At 44.5% G+C, this 27,276-nt stretch overlaps 3 protein-coding genes across 8 annotated transcripts in view; 1 reads left to right on the top strand and 2 right to left on the bottom strand.

Moving 5' to 3' along the window:
* srgap1a (SLIT-ROBO Rho GTPase activating protein 1a) overlaps nt 1-19,358 on the bottom strand; it is an 88,432-nt gene extending 69,074 nt beyond the window's left edge. For all 3 annotated transcript variants that reach the window (XM_071526270.1, XM_071526277.1, XM_071526286.1), the window contains exon 1: nt 18,841-19,358. In XM_071526270.1, coding sequence (XP_071382371.1) covers nt 18,841-18,904 — 64 coding nt within the window. In that variant the 5' untranslated portion in view covers nt 18,905-19,358. The remainder of the gene's footprint in view (nt 1-18,840) is intronic.
* Nucleotides 19,359-20,312: 954 nt separating this feature from the next.
* Nucleotides 20,313-25,204, bottom strand: rxylt1 (ribitol xylosyltransferase 1). 4 transcript variants are annotated; one of them, XM_071526539.1, is made up of 6 exons: nt 25,015-25,204; nt 24,693-24,884; nt 22,941-23,043; nt 22,469-22,783; nt 22,166-22,336; nt 20,313-21,304 (listed from the first exon to the last, which is right to left on the bottom strand). In XM_071526539.1, the coding sequence occupies exons 1-6, from the start codon at nt 25,181-25,183 to the stop codon at nt 20,902-20,904; spliced, it is 1,353 nt and encodes a 450-aa protein (XP_071382640.1). In that variant the 5' UTR covers nt 25,184-25,204; the 3' UTR covers nt 20,313-20,901. The 4 variants fall into 4 exon arrangements, with proteins under 4 accessions (XP_071382640.1, XP_071382648.1, XP_071382656.1 ...); XM_071526547.1 differs by having other exon boundaries at nt 24,693-24,863; XM_071526555.1 differs by having other exon boundaries at nt 24,693-24,842.
* Nucleotides 25,205-25,514: 310 nt separating this feature from the next.
* LOC139650000 (cytochrome b-c1 complex subunit Rieske, mitochondrial-like) lies at nt 25,515-27,206 on the top strand. Its single transcript, XM_071526528.1, has 2 exons — nt 25,515-25,722; nt 26,490-27,206. Exons 1-2 carry the CDS (start codon nt 25,605-25,607, stop codon nt 27,098-27,100), a joined length of 729 nt encoding a protein of 242 aa, XP_071382629.1. The 5' UTR covers nt 25,515-25,604; the 3' UTR covers nt 27,101-27,206.
* Nucleotides 27,207-27,276: the final 70 nt, after the last annotated feature.

Raw genomic sequence — 27,276 nt, 5'->3', positions numbered from 1 at the left:
CTAGATCAAAGGGCTAGGTCATTAGCAACATCTCAGTTTGATGTAAAACACAGGCCTTTTCCCTCTCCCTGCCATACATCACACAACAACTACCAATTCAGAGGCTGGATACAGGCCTATGTTCCTTATAACAGGGTTGTGTGTGCGTTTGTGAGTGTGTGCATCACGTTCAACTTTCTTTGACCTTTGCCCCACTGAAACCAGTGTCCAGCCCGTCAAAGCCAGGCAGTTCGATTCAGTTATAAGCAGCATTTTGTCTGAGCCGGGCGCAGCAGAGACTTCTAATATTACTGAAAGCCGAAGCACCAGGCAAGCAAATCTAATGAAGGATGCCATGGAAGAGAAGGTAAGGTGGTATTAGTGTTGAGTGCTTGCTAACATATAGGTTAGAACAGTCTGCTGGCTCAGGAGCCCAGAGAAACCAGTCCCAGTCCTATAGAGGTCTCTGTTAAAGCCTCCCAGTCTCCCTTATTACACACTCCATCTCCATAAACAGCCTGCCCCAATACGTCCCCTCTGACTCTTCAGAAAGGTTGAGATCCTTAATGCAGTTTTAGTGGACGGCTCTCCTAATGATTTCTACACATTACAGGGGCAGCGGCAGAGGGAACACACCTGGGGGCTATTTTTCATTCTCCTCTTGTTCAAATGCTTCAACTTTCTACTTAATGAAAACAAATACCAGCAGAAAGTTTGGCCTGTGATTAACTTAATCCATCTCTTTATGACTCCAAGACATGATCAGTAGATGAAAGGAAGCTGTGAACTTCAAAAAATATGTTAATGCAGGAGTGGGTTCAAACCCTGGCTTTAAGAACACAACACAAACAAAACAGCATTAAGGTAACAAGCAAGCTGCGATCCAGTGGCTTGATCTTTAATCACTTGTCCTTCAGACAGAGGCTGCATTCTCACTTTGAGAGACTGACGTCAACTCTGAGGCCATCTGAATAGAAATATTATTTCCAAATGACCCCAGGCTATGTCTGAAACTCCACAATCTCACTTTATGAATCCCAGCAGAGGACAGATTCATGCTTGGTAATGAATAACATTCTTCTCGATTGCAGAGTGGCAACGAAAAAATAGTGATATTTAAATACTATAAAAGAGACACTTTTGAATTGGTCTGCAACTTGGAATCAGGATAAAACCTTGAAGCCCATAATGTAACACAGGGAGCATATTTCTTCCAAAAGGTCATATTCTGCCTACTGTTTAAAACCAAAAGCACAAAAAAGCCAATGTAAAGTGAATGAAAAGTGAATCACTGTCAAAACAAAGTATATATGCTTATTTTCTTATATATATGGACAGAAATGTATCTCCAGTGATATCCATGTTGTCTGAGTGTTACTCTGTTCTTTCTGCCAGTGATTGATGACACCTTGAGGAGAGCGCACAGCCAGACAGCACATGTGTGCCAGAGATAGAAAGAGCGACGGCCAACCTCAAACTGCACGGCGGAGTACATTAAGGCGAACTTCAGAGAGACGCGCAAATACCCCGAATTCAGAGGAAAAGCCACATGGGAAACATCAGCCATTCCTTCACGATTTGTACCGTATCCGCTAAACGGCAAAGAAAAACATCTTATTCCACTCATGTGTTTCGCTTCTCGTTACTGACCGCCCCTCGCCGCGCCCCTCCCCTCGCCCCGCCACAAAAAACAGCACCTCGCAGGATGTGTGGTTTCTGGGCCTTTGATAGGGTTGAGCCAGCAGAGGAGCTGGGGCGACCGGAGAGGAACAACCCTACTATTCAAGACCAGGCCTGTAATTCCAAGAGGCAAGGACATGTGCTGCAAACTGGTGGGAGAGAGAGAGAGAGAGAGAGAGAGAGAGAGAGAGAGAGAGAGAGAGAGAGAGGAGAGAGAGAGAGAGAGAGAGAGAGAGAGAGAGAGAGAGAGAGAGAGAGAGAGAGAGAGAGAGAGAGAGAGAGAGAGAGAGAGAGAGAGAGGCGGAAATGCTATGGGGATGGTTATTAGCTGTAATAGGGAGGAGAGCTGTGTGTTATTAGGACCAGTGGGGGATAACGACAGTAGAGGCCAAACAGATACATACAGAGTTTATACAGAGTTGTACATTTTATTGCTGGGGCTGTATGCTGCACCAGGTACAGTCCCAGAGACAAAAGTTAACATAAGTCTGTACCTCTTTTTCTGATAGTGTAAAGTCAAAACGGTATTGAAATATGGACTCTGACTTCTTCCATATACTATAAGAGATATAATATAATATAATATAAGAGATATGTGAAAGGACGTCCATAAGGATAATTCTGCAATTTATACACCTTAAAGTCACACTGAAATGGAAAAAATTAGCTCATTCTTATTATCATACCATACACCTATTTGACAAAAAAAAAAGGCAAAAATTGATTTATTTTATTGTATTTTTTATATCAAAATCTCATTGCTTTTACTTCCTGGAAAACAGAAAATCTTTAGTGGTGACTTCATCATGTACTAGGAGACGATATCAAAATTCCAACTTAATTAAATTAAACCGTCACACGTTTTTTTCAACATTCCTGCCCCTCCCTTCCCATCACATAAAACTGCCTTTTTCTCCCCAACTCATATCCCATTGGCTTACACTTTTGATATGACCCTTCCCTGTGTTATGCCCCGGCCCAATATCCTGTTTCAAAAGGAAATACATCACATGAAGGAAAAATATGGTTTCATTGTGACTTCAAGTGAAGTTTTGTCACAGCCAGATAATCCTTAATCAGATCCACTATAACAGCAGTGCAAATCAGTTTGTGGCTAAAGCATCAGACATACAGAGAATTTTCAGTGGACACCAACTGTAATTGAGGGGAATGAGTTCAATGGAAAGTTACAGCAGGACTGCACATGTTGATGCTCACGCCACGACAACAATGGAGTCTTTTCTGGACTGTCCACAAAAGCCTCTATCTGTTGCGTTTCATTTAACCTCTATCGTAAATCTAAGGATTTTTTTTGGTAGATTCTCTCTAATTCTTTGCCCCCTCTTGCTTATCTCCCACTTTGCTTGCAAAACATGATAATGCACCCTCCATCCCCAAATTCAATCAAGGCTATACATATTTCTAACAAAAGAACTTCTCTGAAAAAAGAAAAGAAAACACACAGAAAGAGCACACGGGGAGGATTTTCAAACTTGTACTTGGCTACAATGTCCTATTCAGGTCTTCCTGGGACAGGTTTTACAGGACACGGCTACTTTTTCAAGGACTAGGTCAAAAAGATGGATAAAAAAAAAAAAAAAGTCTTATCTGCAAAGGAGCAGCTGGCTGGTGGACACAGAGACAAAGCACAGCTGGAAGTTTGTACTATCATGCACGCATCATGCACACACCACACGCACGCCCATTCAGCCTTCTCTAAAAATACTTTTTACAAACTCCACTGTGTCTACACACACACAGGCGGTATTGATTACTGGGGTAATGCTTTTAAATTAGACACTAAGTAGCACACAGCGTCCTTGTGTGCAAGCCTTGTGAGTGTAAATAGGACGTATTAATGTTTGTTTAGTGGTGTGTTCTGTGTGTGTGCAGGCGTGTATCGGTTTGTCTGCATCAGTCCGTCTGCCTCTACTCCTATCTTTCAGTCTCTCTGTGGGGAGACAGCAGGTTTGACCACAAAGGATTTCCAGGTCATGGTTTAATCTGTCAGAAGTTAGCCTAGATGAGATGCACAGACACGTACTGTGCGTCACTCATCGCACCATGGAGATGACCACATAAAATCAACAGCAGAATGCCTACATGAGTAGAAATATGCAGTAGTTGAGTGCTGATCATATTTGATATCAATCCACTTTTGAGAAAACCTTCTTAGTTCAAGATGTAACATGATATTATGCCATGGAGAACAGCAAAAATTGAGTACACTAGTATCCGGCTTGCATTGGCATCTGAAAGACTCAAAATTGTAAAGAGAATTATAAAGACAAGACTCTCTAAGTGCCTTGATCCTGCAAAACTTGGTAAGAACGGCAGCTGAGGGGCAGGAGAATAAAAACACAGCAGCATAAATAGCCAAGAGACATTTCTCCCCCTCTTTTCCACTCCGCTGTTCTGAGGATGGGCTGCGGGCAGTGTAAAAAAATAAAATAAAAAAAGGAGGCAGAAACCTCCCCCCCAAACTCTTCTGAGGAAAAACAGTCCATCTTTTCCCGCCTGGTGCTCAGAGTTGTGACAGCTGAAATAATCCACTTGTGGAGACGGCTTCAGCCTCGTGTAAACACATTCACTTTGGGGAATGTGGAGTCTGATCTCTGGCAGGAAGGGCAGAGCGATACGGCAAGTGTTGTCTTTCAACAGCACTAAGAAACATCGGGGTCACTTTCATTAAACTGCTCAGAGGGGTTGACGTGTCTGAGAGTTTGTTTTGTTTTTAAGATCATAATGAAGCAAATCGTCAAGGGTACCTGATCGTTTTTTCTGGATCAGTATTCCTGCGCTGAGGACACTGATAGTTACAGGTTCAAATGTACTTCACCCTCATAACGCAGAGTAACCTCACAGTTTCTGACTGAAACACCTCAGGTCAGCTTCACAAAAACCCTCTGCTTTTTGGATATTAGTAAAGTTAAATCTCTCGCTAGCAGCAGCACCTGTTGGATTTAACTAGAAATGTTAACAATATCAAGCATGCTTCTGTGCATGACTGAAGAACTAATCCGGAAATTATTTCGGTGAAGATAACATACTAAAATTCAAAATGTCACATCAGTCCTTCAAGAAACAGTTATTATTAGATACATTATTCAAGTAACCTGGTTTGGGGTCGATGCATGTAAACATCATAACTCCGACTATCTGTTATCAATTGCAGGGTATCAAAGGTGCAAATGAACATCTCAACCCGAGTAAGACCTTAACCGGTGCACGTATTCTCTGATCTAATATGGTCCTGTCCATGCACAGTGGATGACTTCACCTCACTGGGACATAGGGAGCAGAGTCAATGCAGGTCAAACACCTGATGTATCCGGACAGCTGGTCACCCGTGAGGAGAATGGGACAGCTGGAGCCAAGACCCTAAATCCCACTGAGTCAGAAGAATGAAGTCTGCCTCTACTTTCTCTGTCTGTCTGTTTCTCTGTTGTGGGTCGATATGCGTTGTGCCTCACCTCGGTGAAAATGAGGGAATTAAATTATGCACCATGATTACATGATTACAACACAGTTGAGCCGCATAAGTAATTACTTTGAAAACATATCTTGAAATGCAATTTGTTCTGTAGGTGTTCTGTAGCTCCACTGTAGATATCACTCATCTGATGTGAAGTTCCAACGCTAACATAAGGGCCGGTAAATGTGCTCTAATTTGAGGTGTTTACGGTATTTATTGCCATAAAGAAGGTACTGTCATCCCCTTGCGCCACCTTGTGCTGTTGACGTCAGCTGTATGCAAGCACAGAAACACTAGGGAGATTTCCCACAGGATTAAAAAATCTTATGTGATACAAGCTGGGAGTTGGTGTAGTGAGGGCCAAGGGGTGGAGGGGGTTACTGATGAGGAGCACAGGCTGCTTAGCCGAGGGCTAAGTCTTCTCTCTCACTAGGGCAGGCTGGTGGAGGGCTGGGGATTGAGGGCAGAGGGGCTGGGGCTAAGAGGGGCAGGTTGGGGGTTAGGGTGATGAGGTGCATGGACTGGGGAACTAAAGCTGGGATAGAAGATTGAGAATGGAGAGCTAAAGGTTGGAGGAGGCAAGAGCGGGTGGACTTCGCCTAGGAAGCAGGGTTTGAGCTGCAGGACAAGGGCGCTGGGAGTAGACTCATCTGGAGTACTCAAGAGTAAAGCACTCCCTTGGTACAGAATCACTTTCCACACAAAGCGTCTGATTGGCTGATCTGAATAATGATATTCTGGATGAAGACCACAAATCAGGGAGATAATGTAACATAAAACTGTTCAACGAGGCAATGAACATTTGTGTTTTTTTTACCTCACAGGCAAAATAATTTGCTGTGTCAACGCAGACATTAAATGAAAACTGAGAAACCAAATAAAAATGTGTTTAAGCTGATTACCACCAGCACAGACATTTGCGGAGGGTCGTCTCCTATAGCCACCGGGGAACTCTGTTGACATTTTGCCAAGAGCCAAACTTCAAAGCAGCAGCATAATCTCAAATCAAAGAGACATAATTATGCTGATATGATACACTTTGGAGTTTCAACCAAGTATGCAAACATGCATTTTTAATGGATGTTTAAGGGCTGTGAATGACTCAGTACACAGTTGAATCATCAGAGGGGGAGAGACCGCGAAAGAAAGGGAGACGATCTCAACTCTACACTCATTATCATTTTATTATCATGCAAGTTTCAAACGAACCCCGACCGCTAACTAAATATTAAGTAGGATTCTATGTTTCTCAAGCTCTGCCTAACCAAACCGAACTGACAGCTCAAAGCAAACATAAAAAGGAAAGTGGGGAAGTTAATGCTATACTCGGGGATTTGGATTCCTTGCTCTCGGTCTGATGCAACAACATCTGCAATGCCATGGCTGTGCTATAAGGGAATAATGATGAGGCTGCCATGATTAGGAGAGCTGACTGCAGTGGAGCTGAGAGTTTGGCGGTTTACACTGAGGCAGGGGTGAATATTTGTTCCATGTTCCTCTTCCTAAACCTGAGGACAGACTGAGTCTAGGATATCCCCACCTGACAATGGAATCTTGGGAGCAGGGGGGAGGGGGAGGGGGGGCAGTGTACAGAAGGGCAGGATAATTACAACCTCATACCTGATTGAGGACTACACACTTTAACACACTAACAACAGAGGCAGTCCATTTCTCATGAGAAACCCACACTTGTACACACCCTTGATATCATCTGAGCTTATGTATACATTTCCTGCATGCATGATAGCAACATCCTTGTACTCCAGGACTAACTGAATCCATGTCCAGACACCTGACACAGCTTAAAGCCACAATATGCAACGTTTTGCCTTGAGACAGGAAGTGTATTGGTAGTCCCGCCCTCCTCCCCCCTCAGCTGGTCAAGTTCTCGCACCAACACTGTCTACCTTGAAATGACATCCATAAAGCCCAAAACAGGTGTTGAAGGAGGAGACAACGAACTCTGCCGCACATTTTGCTTTCGTTTCTTACTGCCGTTGTTTCGTCTCTTACCGCTTTAGGTGATTGTTGTTGTTGCTGTGACTTCCCTGCATTTGACAGCCACAACCGAGCTCACCGTTGGCCACACCCACAGCAAATGGTACAGTATACACCCCAAATTGTCCAAAAAACATCAGTGAAAAGATGATTTCAGGCAAACAGGGTATTTACGCATGTACACACAGGGTCACACACAGACCCAGACTGATAAAGTGTGATATATATCCTATTTATTCATTGTTGTTTTTTTAAATGTCAAACCGTTGCATATTGTAGCTTTAATCTTTTATAGGACATTTTCCCCTAGCCCAGTTTTGCATAGGAAGACAGCTGTAGTCTATTTCACATCCTAGTCTTTCCCCTCATTCAGGTTTCAGCCTGTTTGAGCCCCCGCCACCCCGCCACGCCCCGCCCAGCACTGCAGCCTGCAGCCCAATCAGTCCCCTTGTCAGGGTCCCAGTTGCAGCCAGCAAGGATTGATTTCTCATAAGGCATCTGCGGTGAAAGCCTAGCCCCGGAGAATGAGGAAGTCCACAATGACCCCCCTTCCCCACAGGGCACCGGAGGCCAAGAGGGGCTAACATGATCAGCTCCAACACACGCGCACTTGCGCACACACACACACACACACACACACACACACAGGGCAAGATCCGTGAAGAGGGGATGAGGCGGCTTCATAAAGACCTCATTTCCCGATAATTACAGTGGAAGCCAATATGGAGGAAGTGACAGAGTTACGTCCTGTTATCTCCTCCGACTAGCCCTCAGGGGGAGGCTTTAGCTTCCAACCCCCCCTCCCTCCCTCTCCCATAGGCCAGCGGCTGACTCTGAGAGTTGGCCCTCAGTCTGGCTCTCAGGCGCTGAGATGACACCACTTCAGCTGAAAATACGTCCATCAAAATATCTCATTAAAAGCCTTTGTCATCGTCCCCGCGTGAACACGAGCTTGACAAGACCGGACAGGTGAAATAAAATACCAGCTTTGCCTGCAGGAGGCAATATCACATTGATCCACCCAGTTCTTTCGGATTGCCACATGAGATCTGAGCCCGGCGCACCGAGAGAATGCGATAGACCTAGGGGCAGGCAGCTGCTCAGAGTGCGAGAGCGAGGGACAAAGAGGGAGGAGAGAGAAAAGAATAGAGATATCAGCTTTCACCGCTCTTTGTTTCTCTACACTATAGCAAGCAAGTCCGGGGCTTTCTCTGTCTGTCAGTCTCCCACAGAGCCATTAGATAGAGGCCACCCTTCCGTGTGTGTGCGTGTGTGTGTGTGTGTGTGTGTGTGTGTGTGTGTGTGTGAGTGAGAGAGAGAGAGAGAGAGAGAGAGAGAGAGAGAGAGAGAGAGAGAGAGAGAGAGAGAGAGAGAGAGAGAGAGAGAGAGAGAGAGAGAGAGAGAGAGAGAGAGAGAGAGAGAGAGAGAGAGAGAGAGAGAGAGAGAGAGAGAGAGAGAGAGAAAGAGAAAGAGAAAGAGAAAGAGAAAGAGAGAGAGAGAGACCACCGTCCACTCATGCATGTGCCATACAGCCGGCCAGGTTGCCATGCATCACACCCCTCTGACACGCCATTAACCAGGACAAATCACAGAACCCCAGGGGAGACAGAGGCTTCCTCCACAGGCTGCCTGATTAAAAAGTAAGATATATGAGGCACGTCCAGTGTGTCTCTGTCCATGTTGTGCATTTGACTGAGCAAGCGTATATAGACATGCACATACACGCAGTTCAGCCACACAAAAACACATTATGTACTAATGTGTTCCAACTGTTTGATCTAAACAACATAATTCCCCAGCTGTGATGGTGGCTGAGCAACCGATTGTGTCATCTTGCTCAGAGCAGATTATAAAATATAATTAAGGGGGAAATGATATGTAGTTTAACCTGTACTGAAAGCGTTGCAGAGTTCCTATGAAAAACTCTCTCTGTCCGTTTGTGCCAGATAGGTTTTGCTCTACTTAGGGTTATGAGAAAAGGGGCAGACTGGGACAGTGTCACGCACATTCTATTTTCAGACCAGACTGATCTAAAAAACTAACTTTGCATTGCAGCTCATGCCACTCCTATTAAACTATAATAAAATGGGCTGTCAAGAGTCTGCAGGGACTTGCTGTGGAGAGAGAAATGTGCTCCACTTCATCCTAACCTAAAAAATTCCCCCGAAATAAGAACTTGCATGGCAAAAATTTCCATAAAACTGCATTGCACCTAACTGCGGTGCTACCATGCTGTGCCAGGCTGGCTGCTTTATATAATTAATTTAATAATTTTAATAATTTGCCTATCCAGGGAAGCCATCGACAAAAATAATAAATGGAAATATGTAATAGCAGAGACATCTTTGGCGACTTTGTTACCCCAAAGACCAGCCCCCTCACTCTGCTATAAGAAAAAACTTACTTCCAGGAAACGGGTTTCTCAGTTACATTACAGAAACATATCATCTTCTATTTTAAAAATGTGGGACTGTGAAATGGTAAATTATTCATCTGAATGGCCGTGGGCCATCCGCAGCCGCTGCTGTCAGCATGACAGGCACCACCCACCAAATAAGACAGAGGAGGGGGGTGGTAGGGATCCAGGTCAGAGAGCAGAGGTCAGAGGTCAGAGGGTTTGGTGACCAGGGGGTCAAGGTGTACCGGACAGAGGGCCGCCAGCAGGGGGTCAATGAGGGGACACAGACAAAGGGCAGGACAGACCGAAATTCGAGTACCAGATATATTCAGTTGCATGCCGACAGCATTTTACTCATCAAAACCTAGTATTAATAAGTCTGCGGTGTCCGAATGGGCGAGTGTGACAGAAATAGATGGTGAGTCAGTGGGAATCTTTTACACTTCTTTCATCTGACTGTAAACCGCAGGCAACAAGAAGATACAAACAAAGAAATATCAGCTATTCATCTATTGCATAATAAGCGCCTGACATGAGCTCATGACAAAAAAATAATTGTGTTATTTATGGAAACAAATGACCAGGGTTGTACAGGAACTGGGAGAGTTTTCATGGGATGTAAAAGCCTCACAAATGCTTCAAAAATAGCACTGAACTACAGATAGCCTACATAGCTTAATATTCACGTATCACCTCCCGTTTATTGCGGTGTGTATCACATTGTGCTCATTGCTGTGGACGCGTCGTCTTCTTGAAACTCAGAAATAGATTGAGGAGGAAGGGCACCGGAGGGCCAGGAGGAGGACTGGGACTTGGAACCGCCACTTCTCCGTGTGCGACCACTGGCAGCGAGGAACACGGCTGACAGATCTTTATCCGTAAATGGCTCTTTTTCAATTCCAAGCACCCCGCATATCCGTGGCTGAAACCACAGCCGCGGCTCCGGTTTCCATCTCCAGGGAGGGTGCAGTGGAGTTCAGGCCGGAGCTCACAAGACCTGCCCGGGGCGGCTCAGACACCGGGCCTGCCTGCGCACTCGGCCCGGGCTGCCTCCTCCTCCTCCGGCCCACAATGAGCCTTTATTATGAGGCTGATGAGCTGAGAGTGGAGACCATGGGAAACTTTTTCCAGCTCCTCTCCGAGCTGCTAAAAACAGACTGGGTGCAACGAGGGAGCCGGGCAGAGGGAGAGGTGACCACATAAAACAGCGTAGACATTTTGGGGCGTCCGCAGCCGCGAGACTGCATTATATTTCCACATACATAAAAGACAGGGTTGGCTTCTTGGCTTTAAGCTATAATCAATCAGGCGGACAGACACAAAGGGGATGAGGCCTTTGGTTGACATTTCATTGACCGCTGCTTTTTTTTTAAAACACTATCTCCCCCCCTCAGACTTCTCCTCGGGGCAGCAGCCCGATGTGGGCGTCTGCTGATGGCGGCCGTGCCTGAAGGGGTGGTCTCTGGCTATTGATTAAGGTGGCAGCCGGCTCAAAGCCCGCTTCCCTCGGGTCATGAGGTCAAGGCAGAAGAAAGGAGGAGGGGGGAGGGGGACGAGGAGGAGTCACAAGATCAGTAAATTAAACTTCTCTTCATCAGTGTTACGGGGAGGATGGAAAGAGAGTTTATGACAGAGGGAGGAGGGAGGGAGCGTTTGGGAAAGATACAGAAAAAGCCTGTGTGTAGCAAGGAAGTGCCATTTAATGCAGTTGAGACCTCATGTGAAACTTCAAACTTCATGTAAACTGTTATGCTTCATGGGTGTGTATTTGTTCCCTGCATATGGGAAAAAATTCCTATGATATGGGAGAACACACTTTTTCAACAACTCAGCATGTCTCTCACTGAATCTATTGTAATTTGGCTTGTCTTGTGACAGGTACAGGAAATATGACCAGCCGTCTGATGAACGCAGACAAGACTTGACTTGTCAGCACAATAAAAAGCCGCTTGGTTGTTGTTCCTGCCAAACATGTGATTGTTTTGAATTGCATTAATTCAGGCAAACTGGGACGGCTGCCATTTGAAGGCAGTAGGAAGTGAAGACCCATGAGGAGGTGGGGTGAACACACAACTTCACCTTTAGTGTATTTGACTGCAGTAGAGACCAGTAGATTTTTTAGCCTATTATAAGGTTAGAGTTGGTGAGACATGAACTAAACTACACCTTTGAAGGATAAGGATTTCAAAATATTATGCGGCACCTCTACTCATCTTAGGTAAAGGGTGGAATAGAGGGGAAGCGTCATTAACTTTCTCAATTTAGAGCTAAAAGGAACCCATTCGTCAAGACAACATCCCATCCTCTCATTGCGGTGACATCCACTTAAGACGCTCCACTCTGAGCACATCGGTAATTGATCTGATGACTTCATGACTCAATAGTTTACATGCCTCGGTAATGAAGCTCTTTAACAAAGCGTGACAGGATGTTTGAGAGTTGCTCCAGGACAGAACCATTCACCTATTCACGAATCCGCAGCAGAGGAGCTAAATGGAACCAGGAGCTTTCGCATGTGGAGCTGAGCAAACTGCCTGACTGCTGTGAGGCTCTGCCAGCAGAAGTAGATGGGGCACTGGGGGATCACATGCAGCTCAGCCTTTGTTTCCAGAGGGCTGACCCAAGACAGGACTAGAGTACCTGAGCCCGGCAGGCAACAGCTTGTGGACAGATTGCCACGGTCAGTCAGGGTTTCGAAATAGAAAGGAGGAAGCCAAAGTGGCAGATGTCATATTGTTTAAGCAAATGGAGGAAATAAGAACCAGCGAGAAACTTGACTTATAGGATGTTTACACTCTTCTTAAAAAGCTTTCGCCGCCACTAAACACATAAACAGCTTACCTCCGGCAGATGAATCGGCTGAACGCACACACAGACGCAGATTAAAACAAGTCGACCAAGTCAGATCTTACGACCCCCGCCTTCTGACCTCATACCGTCCCGCCCCATCCCCCAATCTCCTTCCCCAAAGATTTACACCTAATCCAGGCCTACTGGGTGGCAGGCAGCAGCACTGCCTGATGGTCAAACTGTGTCTGTCTGTCGGTCTGTCTGTCCATCTGCTGGGCCCCAGCAGTGGTTCAAAGGAATGAAAGCCTTCAGGAAAAGCGGGCGAAACCCCACCAACCCCCCCTTCAACCCTCCCTTTTATTCCCATTTTTGCTCTCAGTCTTACTTTCTCTGTTTCTCTCTCTCTCGCTCTCTCTCTCTCTCTCTCAGCATGGTCCAATTTCATTAACACCCTGTTTTTCATATAAGCACTAGCTAATGCAGTGCAGCTACACATTGAATCTCATCCAGCTCATTACCAGCCTCTCCGGTCCCACCCAGGGATCCTTCTCCATGCCCAACTTCACCAACAGAGAGAGAGAGGGAGAGAGAGCGAGAGAGAGGGGGGGGGGGGGGGGGACCAGCACCAGAACACTGCATGTGTAGCAACCCAGCCAAAAAGAGTCTTTGTATGACTCATTCACAGGTAGAACCGCCTCAGTCAGCGTCACACGGCGCGGAGGGTCTCATTTGATTCTTTCTGAGGAGAAATCAAATTAACCAGTGTCAGTTACAACTGATGACAACAGACTGGGCTTTCTTTCTTTCTTTCAGTTCTTCTCCAAAATCCCCCCACTGCAACAGCGCCACTTGAATTACAGTCTTATTGTTTGGTTTGGGGATAAGGGGTCAGGGATAGGGGTTGGGTTGGAGTTTGGGAGGGGGGGTGCAGTAATGTCCATGGTGGCCTTTGTGGACTGAGTAAAAAGCACAGCAGGGGACGTGAAGCCTTGGTTGTGCTCAGCTGAGTTTATTAAAACAGCCAAAAAGGGTGAGTGGCCACAGATGGTGCTGTCAATAACCGCTCACCCACCCATGCACATGCACAAGCACACACCACACCCAATTCCATACCACCAAGTGAAAATGCACTGCAGGGCAGCAAACACACACACACACACACACACACACACACACACACACACACACAAAAGAGGAGGGGGCGGTAAAAGCAGATGGTAGGTGTGTGAATGGATGTGTGATGCTCTGAAGATGTGCTCCAGGAGGCGTTAGGATTCCATTAAGCCTTTCAACCTCTAACCTCCATCAACACTTCTGAGACGCTCCTCAGCACAGAGGGTCACGGATACAAGCACCTCGGCAATATAAGCCACATCTCAGCTGCCACAATAAGCGTGAAATATTTTGAGTCCTTGGGCCACTGCCAACATATTGCAAAGTCTGTCATTTGAATTTGCAATATTGCATATTAAAGCTCCTTAGGAATTAATTAATGAGCTGAGGCCAGAAAGATAAGGGAGCATAAAACTCATTTTGAAAATGTAGGGAAGGGGAGGTAGATTAAACCTTTTTTCCAGGTCCAACTGGCAGTCGATGACGTGTTGTCATTCACCTTTGTGTATCATGAGGTGCCAGTGTGCTTTCTCTCTCTATCCGATTTGTCTTCACACATTTCTGAATGACTGAACATGCAGAGGGCGGCACTAGATCATGTGGGCCGACCCCGGTGTTAATGAGACTAGATTTTATCGTCACATTTTAACGTCGGGTCAGTTGGCAATGGTGACAGCTGGCTTCAGCTCCCCTCGCTCTCCCCAACTCACAAATGACAATATTTACTAAACAGAGAAGGCAAAGGTGACATTAGGACACGGGAGGTCTGTGACAGCTGCTCTCTCTTTCATTCTCATTGTCAATCTGCTTGTGAAGATCGACATGGATCTTTTCTTTTAAGAAAACTGAAAGGTATCAATGTAAAAGTAACAAAATAACAAAACTACACTAAGCCGCCCATGGTCACTAGGCTGGATGAGATTTGCCACAATAAAGGTGCATCCCTCTGGTTGCGTCATGTCACTCCATTGTGCAACATATGAACCAGAACACAATCTCACACACCACTGAATTTCAATGCTTCTGCTCACCTTGCACATTATCCTAGATTTTTTTGTCCGGTTTCATGATAAAAGCCCTCAGACACATGTTTTCATACAAAATCCTCCCCAGGATCACCATGAGTCATAGACACAGTCTGACATCGCCAATAAAAGTGCTAGTATTACATGCTGAGGGGCCTCCCAACATAAACTACTGTGCAATCAGACAGGTACCTGTGGTGAACCTTGATCTACCTTCACTCAAAACTTCTGACTATAACAAGGCTGCAGGCTCTATTTTCTGTAATGTATAGAATATTTTATGTGATGTTGATGTGAATTGCACTTGCTGGATAATACACTGAAAGGGAGTAAAGGACTCATTTGGTGTTCAATACTCTGTGAAAGCACTCTGCAAGCGAATGTTTGCATGTCTTCCACTGAAGAGACTATTTGGTAATGTACTCTAAAGTGTTCCCAGTGTTTTTATAATCTGAAACAGTCTTGTCAGCGAGATGAGCCACAGGTACAGCTGAGGAGCGTGTCTAAATAAAGAGCAGGCAGCTTTAGCACACCATACTCTTTAGATCACCACATGTAGAAGTCTCTTTACACGGTGGATTTTGTTTCACTAAGAAAGCGATGAAAGACAGATTTAAAGCAAAGTTCCAGTGTTGACTGCTCATGATCCAAACGTCAAATATATTACCCTTGTGTCATGAACCAGCGTTCATCAAATATATACTCATCTTCTGCCAGGCAGTTCCACAGCATAAATTCCCACTGTTACTAAAGTAAACAAACTAATGACTGTTAACCACAATACAAATCCAATCAATTTGAAAGATAATCACAACCACACTGACTCTGGGCAGGTTTCACCCTTTCATCTCCCCACATACAAATTATGGCCGGCCGTTCTCATTGAGAATGCGGCGGGGCAGGACTCCAATTTCAAAAGGTAGTGAAGGCAGGTCAAAGGGGGAAGCCTTTATGATGATTTGGGAGAGGACCCCTGTCGGAGGCTCAAGGGGGTCCTGCCATCTGAGTCACGACCCCCGGGCCACAAACAGCAAGCCACGGTCTGACATCAAACCAACACTTTGCCCAAGAGAAAACAGTCCAAAGACACAGAGGCACGGACAGAATGCCAACGCACCCACAGCCTTCCTCTAGCCTGCTTAAAATGACTTAAATTGACTCTAATGCGTGCTATGAAGCACAAATGAATCCCACAGTCTTTTGTTGTTTCCAAAACAAGATGACCCTTGGTGAAAACAGAGTCAGAAGTTCACAGAAATTAAACCCTTATGCTACAGAATGTTTTTCAATGGAAGAATAATTTCCTTTACGCTTGAACAGTCAAAATGGCATCCGTTTTATTTCCATCTGTGGGAGGGTAAAAAAAAGTCTCTGTTGGAGGATGCTTAAGAAATGAATGTCAGCTGAATGACAGACTGGGCTTTGACCGAGAACAGTAGTGTCAGCCGTCGCAGGGAGGCTGCCAGACACACAGTCACCATAGAGAATTACAAGATTCATTTAAATACCTACATCTACTGACTTGAATAACAATGGCTCTCAGCATACTGTAGCTCTCAGAAGTTGGCAGAACACTGTAAGACGACAGGAATAAATAATGACTCATAATTCTCAGGTAGAATGGGAATTGCTGGTGTAAACGCCATGAATGACTGATAGATAATCAGAGAAGTTGGATAATGGCTTATGGAGGTGAACACGGTACATCTGTTCCTCTGCAGAATAAGAAGTTCAGGCTTCAGGCTACAGATCAATAGGCTAATATAAGATGAACCGAAACTGGCCCCCAGATATTTGCCCAAATAAAGCGAAAACCAGACCATTTTTCCAGTTCTGAGACAGACTATGAGCCAGAAGATCAAACATCCTCTCCAGCTGTTTTCTGGGTTGCTTGTTGTTCTACTTCTTGAGTAATCAATGTCTGTACACCAGAGTCTGCCCCTATCACTGCTACACTGCAGACTGTATCCACTTCATTATCTCTCAATACTCTTGTGCTTAAGTTCTATAAGAAGAAAAAAGCTACTTAACTGACTTGACTTTATATGTAAAACTTACTACTCAGTATTTTCTTCCAGTAGTATTCATGACCTAAATAGCCTCGCAGCTGCAATTCCAAATTATCCACATTGGTAGTAGTCATGAGACTTACTAAAGACTCAAGCAAATTGTTATGACTAAGAATAAGCACAAACATAATAACTTCCCTATAGAGATAATATGGCGGTATTTGCTGAGTCTGAAAATATGCAACATAATTTCTCTCAAGGGTCAGGATTACAGTGAATGCAACTGCAGAGGATTGTGTATACAAATTAAGAGGGTAGGAGTATGATATCTTGGCAAAGTTTCCTAAACATTTTACACACAAAGGGATTCCACAGTGACTTTTTGGCCTTTCACACACTCATCGCTCAGAAATGTCAACAGCTGCAACATACAGTATATTTGAATGATAAGCAATAAAACGTCACTTAAATTGCATTCCCAAAGGTTACTTGCAATGCAAACAGAACAAGTACAGTACTTTATGCAAATAGTTAGGTGCTACCTATGATGTTAACCTTCCCTAAGAAAATATCCACAGGAATATTTACAATGTGTGACACACCTTAGTGCCTTAGCCTTTAATTCTGCATCTTAAACAAAATAATACGACTTAACATCCATTTACTGAGGCTCCAGTGGCCCATATATGAATTCTAGCAACAGCTATTCTCAGTTGCATCAGGTTGCTGTTATTACCCCATTGGGCTTTGCATGACAAATGGGAGGCTTCGTCATCTCTTGTTCAGCATCCCCTATGACTGTGCATCATCTTCTATTATAGGCTGAAAGCCCTTAGTCATCCTCACAGGGAGAAGAAAGGGGGCTGAACATTCCTTGCAAATGAGAGCTTCTGCCCAACCACATGCAATACAATTCCTCTAGCAGCCGTCCCCCCCCCCATACACACACACACACACACACACTCCCCTCCCCCCTCTCTCTGGATTTAAGGTTGGATACGGAGACATGAATAGGTGGTATTTCAGCATGCTGACGGCACTGGAGAACAGAGCTCCTTGGCTGGGGGCCAAATCCCCATGGTTACCCCGGAGCAGCGACTGCCTCTTTCCTGCGCTGGTCTGTCTGGGAATAAACTACTGCTGCTCTGCATGCAGGGGGCTCGAAGGAGATGGAGGAGACAAGATGAGTTAGGGTGGCATCATCAAGGTGCCCTGCGCACCTCTAAATCATCCATCTAAATCAGGGCAAGTAGCAGTTTTATGCTTTAGAGTGAGTGTGTGGCTGTGAGATTGAGAGAGAGATAAACCACAATCTAGTATAGTGTAATAACACAGCAAGGACGAAGTGAGGATATTTAAGGTAGCGCCTACTGTAACATAAGGGGAAGTGTAGTGATTAGGAACCAACACAGGCTCAAACCCCTGGGTCAGCACATCCGCCCTGCTGAAGTGTCCTTGAGCAAGACACTGACCAGCTGCAGGGGGCGCTGTTCTGTAGCTGAGCTGACCTCTGACCTCCCTGTGGAGGGGATGATGGGGGTGGAGGGGATGATGGGGGGGGGGCGGCTTCCTGCTTCCTCTCTCCATTACTATAATTAATAACACTGTAATGTTGTGGTAACTACACAGCATGGTGAGGACACCTCCTCCACCAATCATGCATCAGTCACAAGCCTTCACAGTAACAGGTTGTAAGGCAAACATAATATTTCAGTGTAAAGGCACCAGAACAATTTAATAGTGAAATGTGTTTCAGTGGATAAAATAACACAGACTGGAGCATTATGGGAGATACAACTTCAATGTAAACAACAGATTATTTACTCCCTAGCACAGAGCATAGAAGATATAACTATGGAAGATAGTGAACTGGACCTGTAGAATAGACCACAACTCTATGTTAAAGACTATAGAAACGGACTAATTTTGTCACCGGTGAAGCCTGCTGCTAACCATCTTAAAACTACATAGTCTGCCAAGCAACATGCCCCTCAGTAGGATATGACGAGGGATGTAGTGGAGGATCAACCCACCTAAACTCCATTAACCAGCTGTTTATTTGTGAAATAAAGTTTACCCATCTTTTTAGGCTGACAAAAATGTCTGACATAAACTCATAGTTGGCCTGTTTATCATTAAGTTATATGAGGATGTGATGTTTTGGTTATGGTGCTTGTTTGACTTGTAGCCTAATGAACACCGACTGGAGGTAATATTTTACCACGATACATCGCTGAAGATGATTCATATGCATCCAGGTCAAGCGTGAATTAGCCTTTTCCTGTGCTGGACGGGATGCTTTTCCTGTGAAATTTCCAAGCAAGCAAAAAAAAAAAAACAATTTCCATGCTAAACATTTAAAGTCCACATTACCTTTGACTTGACTCTCATACTCCGCGATGATCTCTTTATCCTTTTTGAACCTCGGCGTGGACATTTTCTGGCTGCTCGTGCGCGGAGCTTGTTGTAAACTTCTTGTAAAACTGTTTGTCAACAAGCGGGCTCCTATAACATCCGACGCATCCCACACAGGGCGAAAATGAACGCGAGGAAAAGCGGGAGACAAAAAAAATTAAACTGCGCGCGGTGCGAATTAACTTTGCAACAAGCGCGGGTCGGGTCGGAGCAAAGAGAAAAAAAATGTTTAGTCCTTCATTGTTCCCCTTCTTCCACGGGATCGGCGTTGGATACAGCAGGGCCAATGCGCAATCCTGCTCCAACCAATGGATCCACTCAACTCTCGGAGCAGTCGGCGCCGCGCAACAGCACTGCTACCACAGAAAATCAAGTTTGACTATCTCCGTGGCAGGTATTCAGAGCTTTCCGCGGTCCCGCTCGCGCCGCAAAGTAGTGCCAACAACCTAGCCGGAACGCATTAGTCGACTTGGACCGTTGGTGTAGCGCTTTTGGTGGTGCTTTCTAGTTTTTTTTTTGGGACCCGCACACTTCCCCTGCTCTCCCTCGACGCTGTTCTCCCCCACTCCCAGCAGCAGGCTGAGCTCAGACAGGGCAGGCCGACTGCAGCACAGCAGCTGGAGCCTCGCAGGGAAAAAAGGAAAGGGAGGGATTGCATCGGTGAGGCACAAGCACACACAGTGGACACGAATGGACTGACACCCTAATTCCCAAATCAGTAAGCGTCTTTTTGTACTTCCCCCGTACCATCACAGGGAGGCTACAGGTTTCTGCAAGTTAGACTCGAGACTTTTCAAGATCTTTATATTGCCAGATTACATCAAATTAAAGATCAATTTCACTCCCTACATTTATCTGAAACTGTATGAGACTCAACCACATTTGAGACATTTCAACTAGACTTTTTAATAACTTGCAGACACCCTACAGCATCCATCACAGCTATTGCAGCTCGGGTTCCTGTTTCAGCAAACATAATCACTTTAAGGTCAAATTATGGCCATTGTACCGTATTTCATATTTTTACGTTTACTGAGAAATATTAATTGGACATTCCAAAATGAACACAACTCACATTCATTAAATCAAAGTTTAATGGTAATCTTGAGAACAAACAATAAACATTCCTAGCACAGTATGCTGTTTGGTCTAAAATATTATCTCATCTGTGGTGATTTGGGTTAAACTCAAAAGTTGAAGCCTTTGCTCATCATCATTGTAACAAGAAAATCCATTAAAATCATTTTCCATTAAAATGCAGCTGAGAACACTCTACCAACTGAGCACGAGGTGGTGCACAGCGCCATCTGCAGGGGGGCAGAAGGACAAGACGACCAGATCCACTGATTTTTTTCTTCAGAACATTACTCCATTTTATTGCACCGTTTAGAAATGCATGCACCACTACATTGAAAAAAACATGACTCATGTTATGTTTTTTTTTTTTTTTGTTCAGGAAAGCAACACATGCCACAGCAACAACATCCACTTTCAGGCTGTTACACAATCCCAAATAGACACATTGCACTATTTCCGATCCAAGCCTACAAAACACAGAATCATCTCCTCCCTAAACCAGTTGTACCATCATAGTTTCCTTGGAGTATGTTTTCTAATAGATCAGAGCATTTAAAAACACAATATTAATTATGTAGAAACAGAGGTACAAAAATGCATATTTAAAACAATATTAAGGACTTCAAAATGCAAAGGCAGTTCACCATTCATGGTCGCTAATTGCCTGAACATTCCACCATTGTAAACATTTAGATGGCAACTATAAAGTGGTGTCCTGGGACACTTTACAGAAACGTTACTGACTAGTAGTGACAGCTTTTCAACTTTCCTACATACCATAATTGGTTTTTTTTTAAATAACCTGCACAGGAGTATTACACTGAACATGAACAAGATCACGACACCAATATCGCATTTCTCCACGCACCGCACAATAAATGAAACCAGTGTTGAACATTACCCATGTTGACCTTTTTAGGGTTTACTAATTAACCACCGCGGTCAACCGCTTTTAAAGAAGGTCTCCTCGATGACCTCGGTGAACCTCTCCCTCATCTGCTGCCGGAAGCCGCTGTACCACTCCAGCAGCCTCCTCCTCCTGTCGACCCGCTGCTCCTGGCTCATCCCTCGCTCCTTCTCCAACACGGCAGGCAGTTCCTTCCAGTCACTGAGGAAGATGAAGGGCGCTCCCGCAGCTTTGAGCAGGCGCAGCGGGGAGCTGGGCCCAGTCGCGCAGGTCCCCGGCGTCAGGACGTCCTCCACCACAGGGACCGAGCCGTAAGCACAGGCCTCGTAGAGGCGGTAGCACTCTGTGTTGATCCCTACGGGGCAGAGTGTGAGCTCGCTCTGGGCCAGAGCCGTCTGGTAGCGAGTCAGACTGTCTGCTGTCTCCTGAGGGAGCCACCTGAGGCAAAGTACACATAAGACAGGCGTTATAAGACACTGTGTATTCCAGTACTACTATATGGTGTATGTATGCTCTGTTAAGAAAGAATTCATAGCAGTTATCTTACCCCACTATGGTCATATATTCCAACGAGTCTAAGAACAAACTGAAACTGAAATTCTAGGTTGGGTTTTCTGGTAGACACGCTAAATTTAGCTACCACTAATAACAGTGTTTCTGTTACATTAATTTAACTGCAGTGGCCCCCTACAGCTAGAAAAATATAAATAAAATTAAAATTCATCATCTGGCTTTATTGCACAGCCTGCTCAAGAAAAATGGCAGTGAATTACAACGGCATTATAGCACAATTGTCCATATGCCATGATACAATTATCAAAATAAAAGCCATTCTGAAACTGCAACACCTACAGCACCTAACACTGGAATGGAACCAGGAGCGAACCTGGGTCTCACAACCAAAATTACTCCCACCCCATTCTACAGGAAACACTGACAAATACTAAATGAATTGGGGTCACAGGGGCAACAGTGACATGCGGTTTAGTAAATCATGCAAACAGCTTACTATTTTTGGAAGGAGGGCATTTTAGTGGAATATTATGTGCATGTTATCACAGTCAATGTTTATTGATTACTATTTGTTATTGTATTTGTTTATGCCATTTATACAGAACAACTAGATTAAAGTCATGAGTATATTAATGTTAACAATACAACACTTTAATCAGAAACAATCTAAATGATGTTTTTATGCAAGAAAGAGAACACTAGGTATCATGTCTCTGTGAAGAGGAGAGCTTGATATTCTTAATATTCTTCAGATCAGACTCAAACAAAGACCGAGTCATGACTTACTTCTCCCTGGCAGTAGTGATGCACTCTTTCTCCAGGCCGGCTTGTTTCAGCACCTGCATGAGAGTTTCTCTTGTGGAATTTTTATAAACAGTTCCTAGGAAATTGCAGAGGTACGGCCTGCTGGAGGTGATCATCTGGGCATTAGGCCTGATCATGGGGAACTGTCTGTATCTGCACAGAGACAGACAGAACAGAGTTATTCATTTAAACAGCAGCCAGCATAATATCATGTACTATTGTTGACTACCAATGATGTACACACACACACACACACACACACACAAATACTAAACAATGACATACGTGGCAACGCCAAGCGGCCACTGGAAGACGTCCTTGTCATTGACCCAGGGGCTGTCGTACACCAGGAACAGCAGATCCACGAAGCCCCCGTTCCTCTTCAGGTAGGGGCTGATCCAGTCGTTGGCGCAGCGCTCGTTGCCCAGCATGACCACGGCCACATGAGACACGGTGTGGGCCTGCACCAGAGCGTGCACGTGCTCCAGCCAGCGCGTGGAGTACGAGATCTTCTGCTGCTCCCGGCCGTTCAGGACCAGGACCAGGCTGTTCATATCCAGAGGGACGTGGCCCTGGACGACTGCGGGACCTGTGTAGAAACTGAAGAGAGGGAAGCAGGAAGGGAGAGAGGAGAGAGAGTCGAATTTTGTCTAATCCAGCGGTTGTTCTACTGTGAAGTGTATTTAATAGACTCCCAAACGGAGACATATAGGTTTAGGTTTGGCAGTGTTTAAGCATCCCATCAGTGACATGTTACCTGAAATCAATCTTCCCTGACTGCAGCTCCCCCTCTCTCCATTGTGCTACTTTGTCGGTAGGGTTGAGCGGCCCCTCCAGAATATGTTCCCAAAGGTAAAGTCCTGAAGAGAAAACAAGGGTTGGTTTTGCCACTACAGTTAAAATGTTGATGTGTGCAGTACCAGTATGTTGTAACTCGTAAGTTACCAGACTTCCATAGATGAAGGGTGCTCAATTACCAGGCATCAATCTGTTTTATGTAGTTTGCATCTATATGCATGTGGTCAGTCTTGGTATTGTCAGGTGTATATAGTGACTGAGCCCAGCCTGGCCACATTTTAGCTCGCTTCCTAGTTTTGAGGGAAATATGGCAGTCCATGAAGAAGAGCAAAGGAGGAAAGGGGAGAAGAAGGAAAATCAAGATGCATTTACCAATACACAGGGTTTGATGTTGCAATCCAATCCATAATCCAAGGTAAGCACACAAAAGCCCAATTCAGATGTCAAGAGAATGATGTGCTAACCCACAGATGGTGACTACAGAGGACATCAGGCTCTGCTGTCATAAATCTACAGGGGCATCAGACAGGCAGCAACATGCACCAGCCTAATCTAGATGTTACAGGGTTGAGTTATCAAAAAAACATATGGCAACTAATTTGTTTATGAGTAAGAAATGTTCTCATTTGAAGGCTTATTTAACATTCTAAATGATAAATAAAATCATGCAATTTCCCCACGGGGATCATTAAAGTTGTATCTCTCCCTCTCTTTCTCTAAAGCAAGAGAGATTAATTCAGTGGTTTTTCTTAAAATAAGGGGCTGTGGGAAGTTGTTTTGGAACCGATCAAACCTGTTTGAAGTGTAGTTTCATTTGATATTTGTTCACCTGAGTCAACTGATTTCCTTTGGGGTTATTGATCACACTAAACTGCACCAATCTAACAAGACACGGCATTCTGACTAGCACTTGTCAAGTAATATTCTCCCTATCTAACACAATTCTCCTTTATCACTAAAGAACCCTCTTACCGATTGCAATTTAACAAAGGGGAACAGTTTTTCAAAACATTCAATCTGCATCAGAATTAGACAAATTTTCTAATCCTTTAAACAATCCAGAATCAAACCAGTCTTGCTAATTTTTAGTCTGTTATTTTTTCATTTTTTTGAATTAGTATATAGAATCATTCTGATCCAGAAAACACAAGATAAAGAGATTACACTATCTGCTGTAATGCCAGCAGTTAGTATGAGACTTTGTTTTGAAGGTTTTACTCATTTAATAAATGTCAACATTAAATATTATTTTTAATATCTATTCCAACATGTATAGGCTGCATTTCCTCCATGTTTTAACCAATTACATCACTATTTCTTGATTATGTTTAATGCCCTGATTATCCTGATTTTTGGCATCAACACTATCCTAATCTCTGCCTTTAAGTTTTGAAAAATGCAGAAACAACATTTAAGCTTGACTCAAGCTAGGATTTGATTACCCATTCCACATCCCAGAGTGAATCATCAGAATGTCATTTATCAATTTTGAAAAATGTCAGATTTCATCTAATCTGATTTATGAACTCCTATCAGAAAAAGTTTGTAAAAGTGGGCCTAGTCTGTACTAACTGGATCTAACTAATAACTGGGTCTAGTATTAACTATTTATTGAAATAGTCATTGTCAAGTCACAACAATGCCATTTTCTTCCCAGGTCACAACACAGGCCTGCTCTGCAAGCTGTAAGGGGTTTGAAAACATGACTCACCTATGGCAGCTTTGCCCCAGATTTGGACCTTGTGTCTTTTGGGTCTGTTCCTGTCTATCCGAGCCATGTGCTGTCTGAAGGCCTCTCTCTTCTTGTACAGGGCAGAGTTGTACTCCACTTGTTCATCCTCCCATGGATTCCACTCCTCATCTTCTATGAACGGTGCAGCAGCTCCGCCATCTCTGACACCACCTGTAAACACACCAGACCACCCGCAATTATTTCCAAAATCTAGCATGAGAAAGAAAGGAGTTTTAACTACTTATTTATTCGAATTTCTGTCATCTTACGGCTAGCTAACGTTGGTGTTTTGTGCAGGTACCTGAGGGTGCTCCAGTCTCTTTCTTCACCACCCTGTGCACACGGGAGATGACTTTGGTGCTAAAGAACACATTGTATGCAGCATAGAGTGAAAACGCCACATATGCAAAAATTATCAAGAGGAATAGTTTTCTTTTTGGTATTTTCATTTTTTCTTTTCTTTCTCTCATGTTACCATTGTGCACCGTAGCTCGTCTCCAGATTTTGTGTGAAGACCCTTCCTGTATTGTTTACAACACGAGGACCCCTGGATACGTCTGACTGAGACAAGTGCCTGCACTAAATTGGTCGTTCTTTAAAAACTGTGTAAGGTTTCTGCAATTTTGCAACAAAGTATCCCCATATCTAAATTCTAAAACAAATATAAGGTAATTAAAATATTAATTAGAGACTGTAAAATAAAATTATAACACATAATGTTGAAAAATATGGAACGGGGCACTTCGTTTAACCCCACCGATGTTACGCGGAACGTTGCAAAGGCGGAGCGGGTTTCTAGTGAAGCCGAACAGACAGGTGCACCCAAGTTTTCCGTAAGAAAGGTCGGCGTGTCCCCAACTGCTCAGTGGAGATCTCTTAATTCGTTTTAAGATGATGTCCTTCGCCGCTCGTTGCGGGGGTCTTTCCCCGTACTTGCAGGCCACAAAACACTCGGTAAAAGTGTTCCCCGGAGCCGTTAAGGATGTGGTGCCCGCCGCTGGAGCTGCCGGTAAGGTCGGGCTAGCTGAGAAGCTACTAGCGCTAAAAGCTGCTAATGTTGCTAGGCTGCGTCCTGTCTTTTGTGACATCTGTCATTAAATTAGTTAACAAGTGTAGATTCAGCCAAAACGGGTAAATATGAAGGGATTTGTTTATTTAGATTTTTACCCCGCCGTACTTGAATGCCGTAGAAGCTATTATCCTTGTGAACAACTCGCTGTGATTGGTTAAGGATTTAAAGTGTTATGGCGGACATCATGTCACCGTTATAAACCAGTAACAGTACAGCTGTAATGGCATAAACTGCCTCTCCTAAATGTATCCAAGACACAAGCAAAGTTGTGTTTCTTCCAACAAATGAGCATAGTATTTAAGGACCACTTCGCCTATTTTCAACCTCATCTCTATGTACTAGTCATTGTATGACATGCTTATATATGCATATATACACACCATTACACTTCAGTTCGCTTCTGTATCTCGTTGGATTGCTGCAAATCCTCCACCTGATGATGCAGTCACATGCAGAACAGTAGCAAGAAAGACTACAGCTTTAGTTGTTCTGGTTTCAAAGTCAGTTTTATCTGGTGAAGAGAATGATTAGGGGGCCATCTTTCGTGTTCTTGTATCTTTCTTAGCCAAATTAGATTAAGGTTATCAAGCATTACTTTTCAATGGCATGTGTTGTAAATATGGGAATGTATAGTTTACCATCTCCATGTCCTTTAACTTGGTACGCATGCTGCTGTCTTGGTGCATCCAATGTCTCCTCTGCAGCTCCCGGAGGAGTCCGCCTCGCCCACACAGACATCAAGATTCCTGACTTTACAGACTACCGTCGCCCCCAGGTTGTTGACCCACACGGCTCCTCCCAGGAGAGCAGTGAGGGGAGAAGAGCTTTCTCCTACCTGGTCACCGGAGCTACTACTGTAGTGACCGTCTACGCAGCCAAGACGGTGGTCAGCCAGTTCGTTTCCTCCATGAGTGCGTCAGCGGACGTCCTGGCCTTATCCAAGATTGAAATCAAGCTGGGCGATATTCCTGAGGGCAAAAACATGACCTTCAAGTGGAGAGGAAAGCCTCTCTTTGTCCGTCATCGCACAGAGTCGGAAATCGCTGCCGAGGCGAGTGTGAATTTAGCGGAGCTGCGCGACCCCCAGCACGACAAGGACAGAGTGCTCAACCCCAGGTGGGTCATTGTCCTCGGCGTGTGCACCCATCTGGGCTGTGTGCCCATCGCCAATTCTGGAGACTTCGGAGGCTACTACTGTCCTTGCCATGGCTCCCACTACGACGCCTCAGGCAGAATTAGAAAGGGACCTGCCCCCCTCAACCTGGAGGTTCCCTATTATGAATTCCCTGATGATGACACAGTTGTGGTGGGATAGATACTGGATCTCAGCTCTTCACTCTAGTATGTATTTTTAAACGGGTCTGTCTGAGAACTGTGACGTGAGATGAAAAGATCTCTCTTTACTAATAAAGGAAGATTTTAAGCTGTGTGAAAGTTTAGTTGTTGTTGTATCTTTTCACTCTTCAAAAGGTGACGTGTTTATTCCAAACA

The sequence above is a fragment of the Centroberyx affinis genome, unplaced genomic scaffold (assembly GCF_046629955.1).
Source record: "Centroberyx affinis isolate AG114_WGS23_722 - 3 ecotype Tasmania unplaced genomic scaffold, CSIRO-AGI_Caff_v1 ptg000111l_1, whole genome shotgun sequence".
Taxonomy (NCBI): Eukaryota; Metazoa; Chordata; class Actinopteri; order Beryciformes; family Berycidae; genus Centroberyx; species Centroberyx affinis.
The sequence above is the reverse complement of the archived record's forward strand: the minus strand, read 5'-3'. Positions and strand labels throughout refer to the sequence as shown.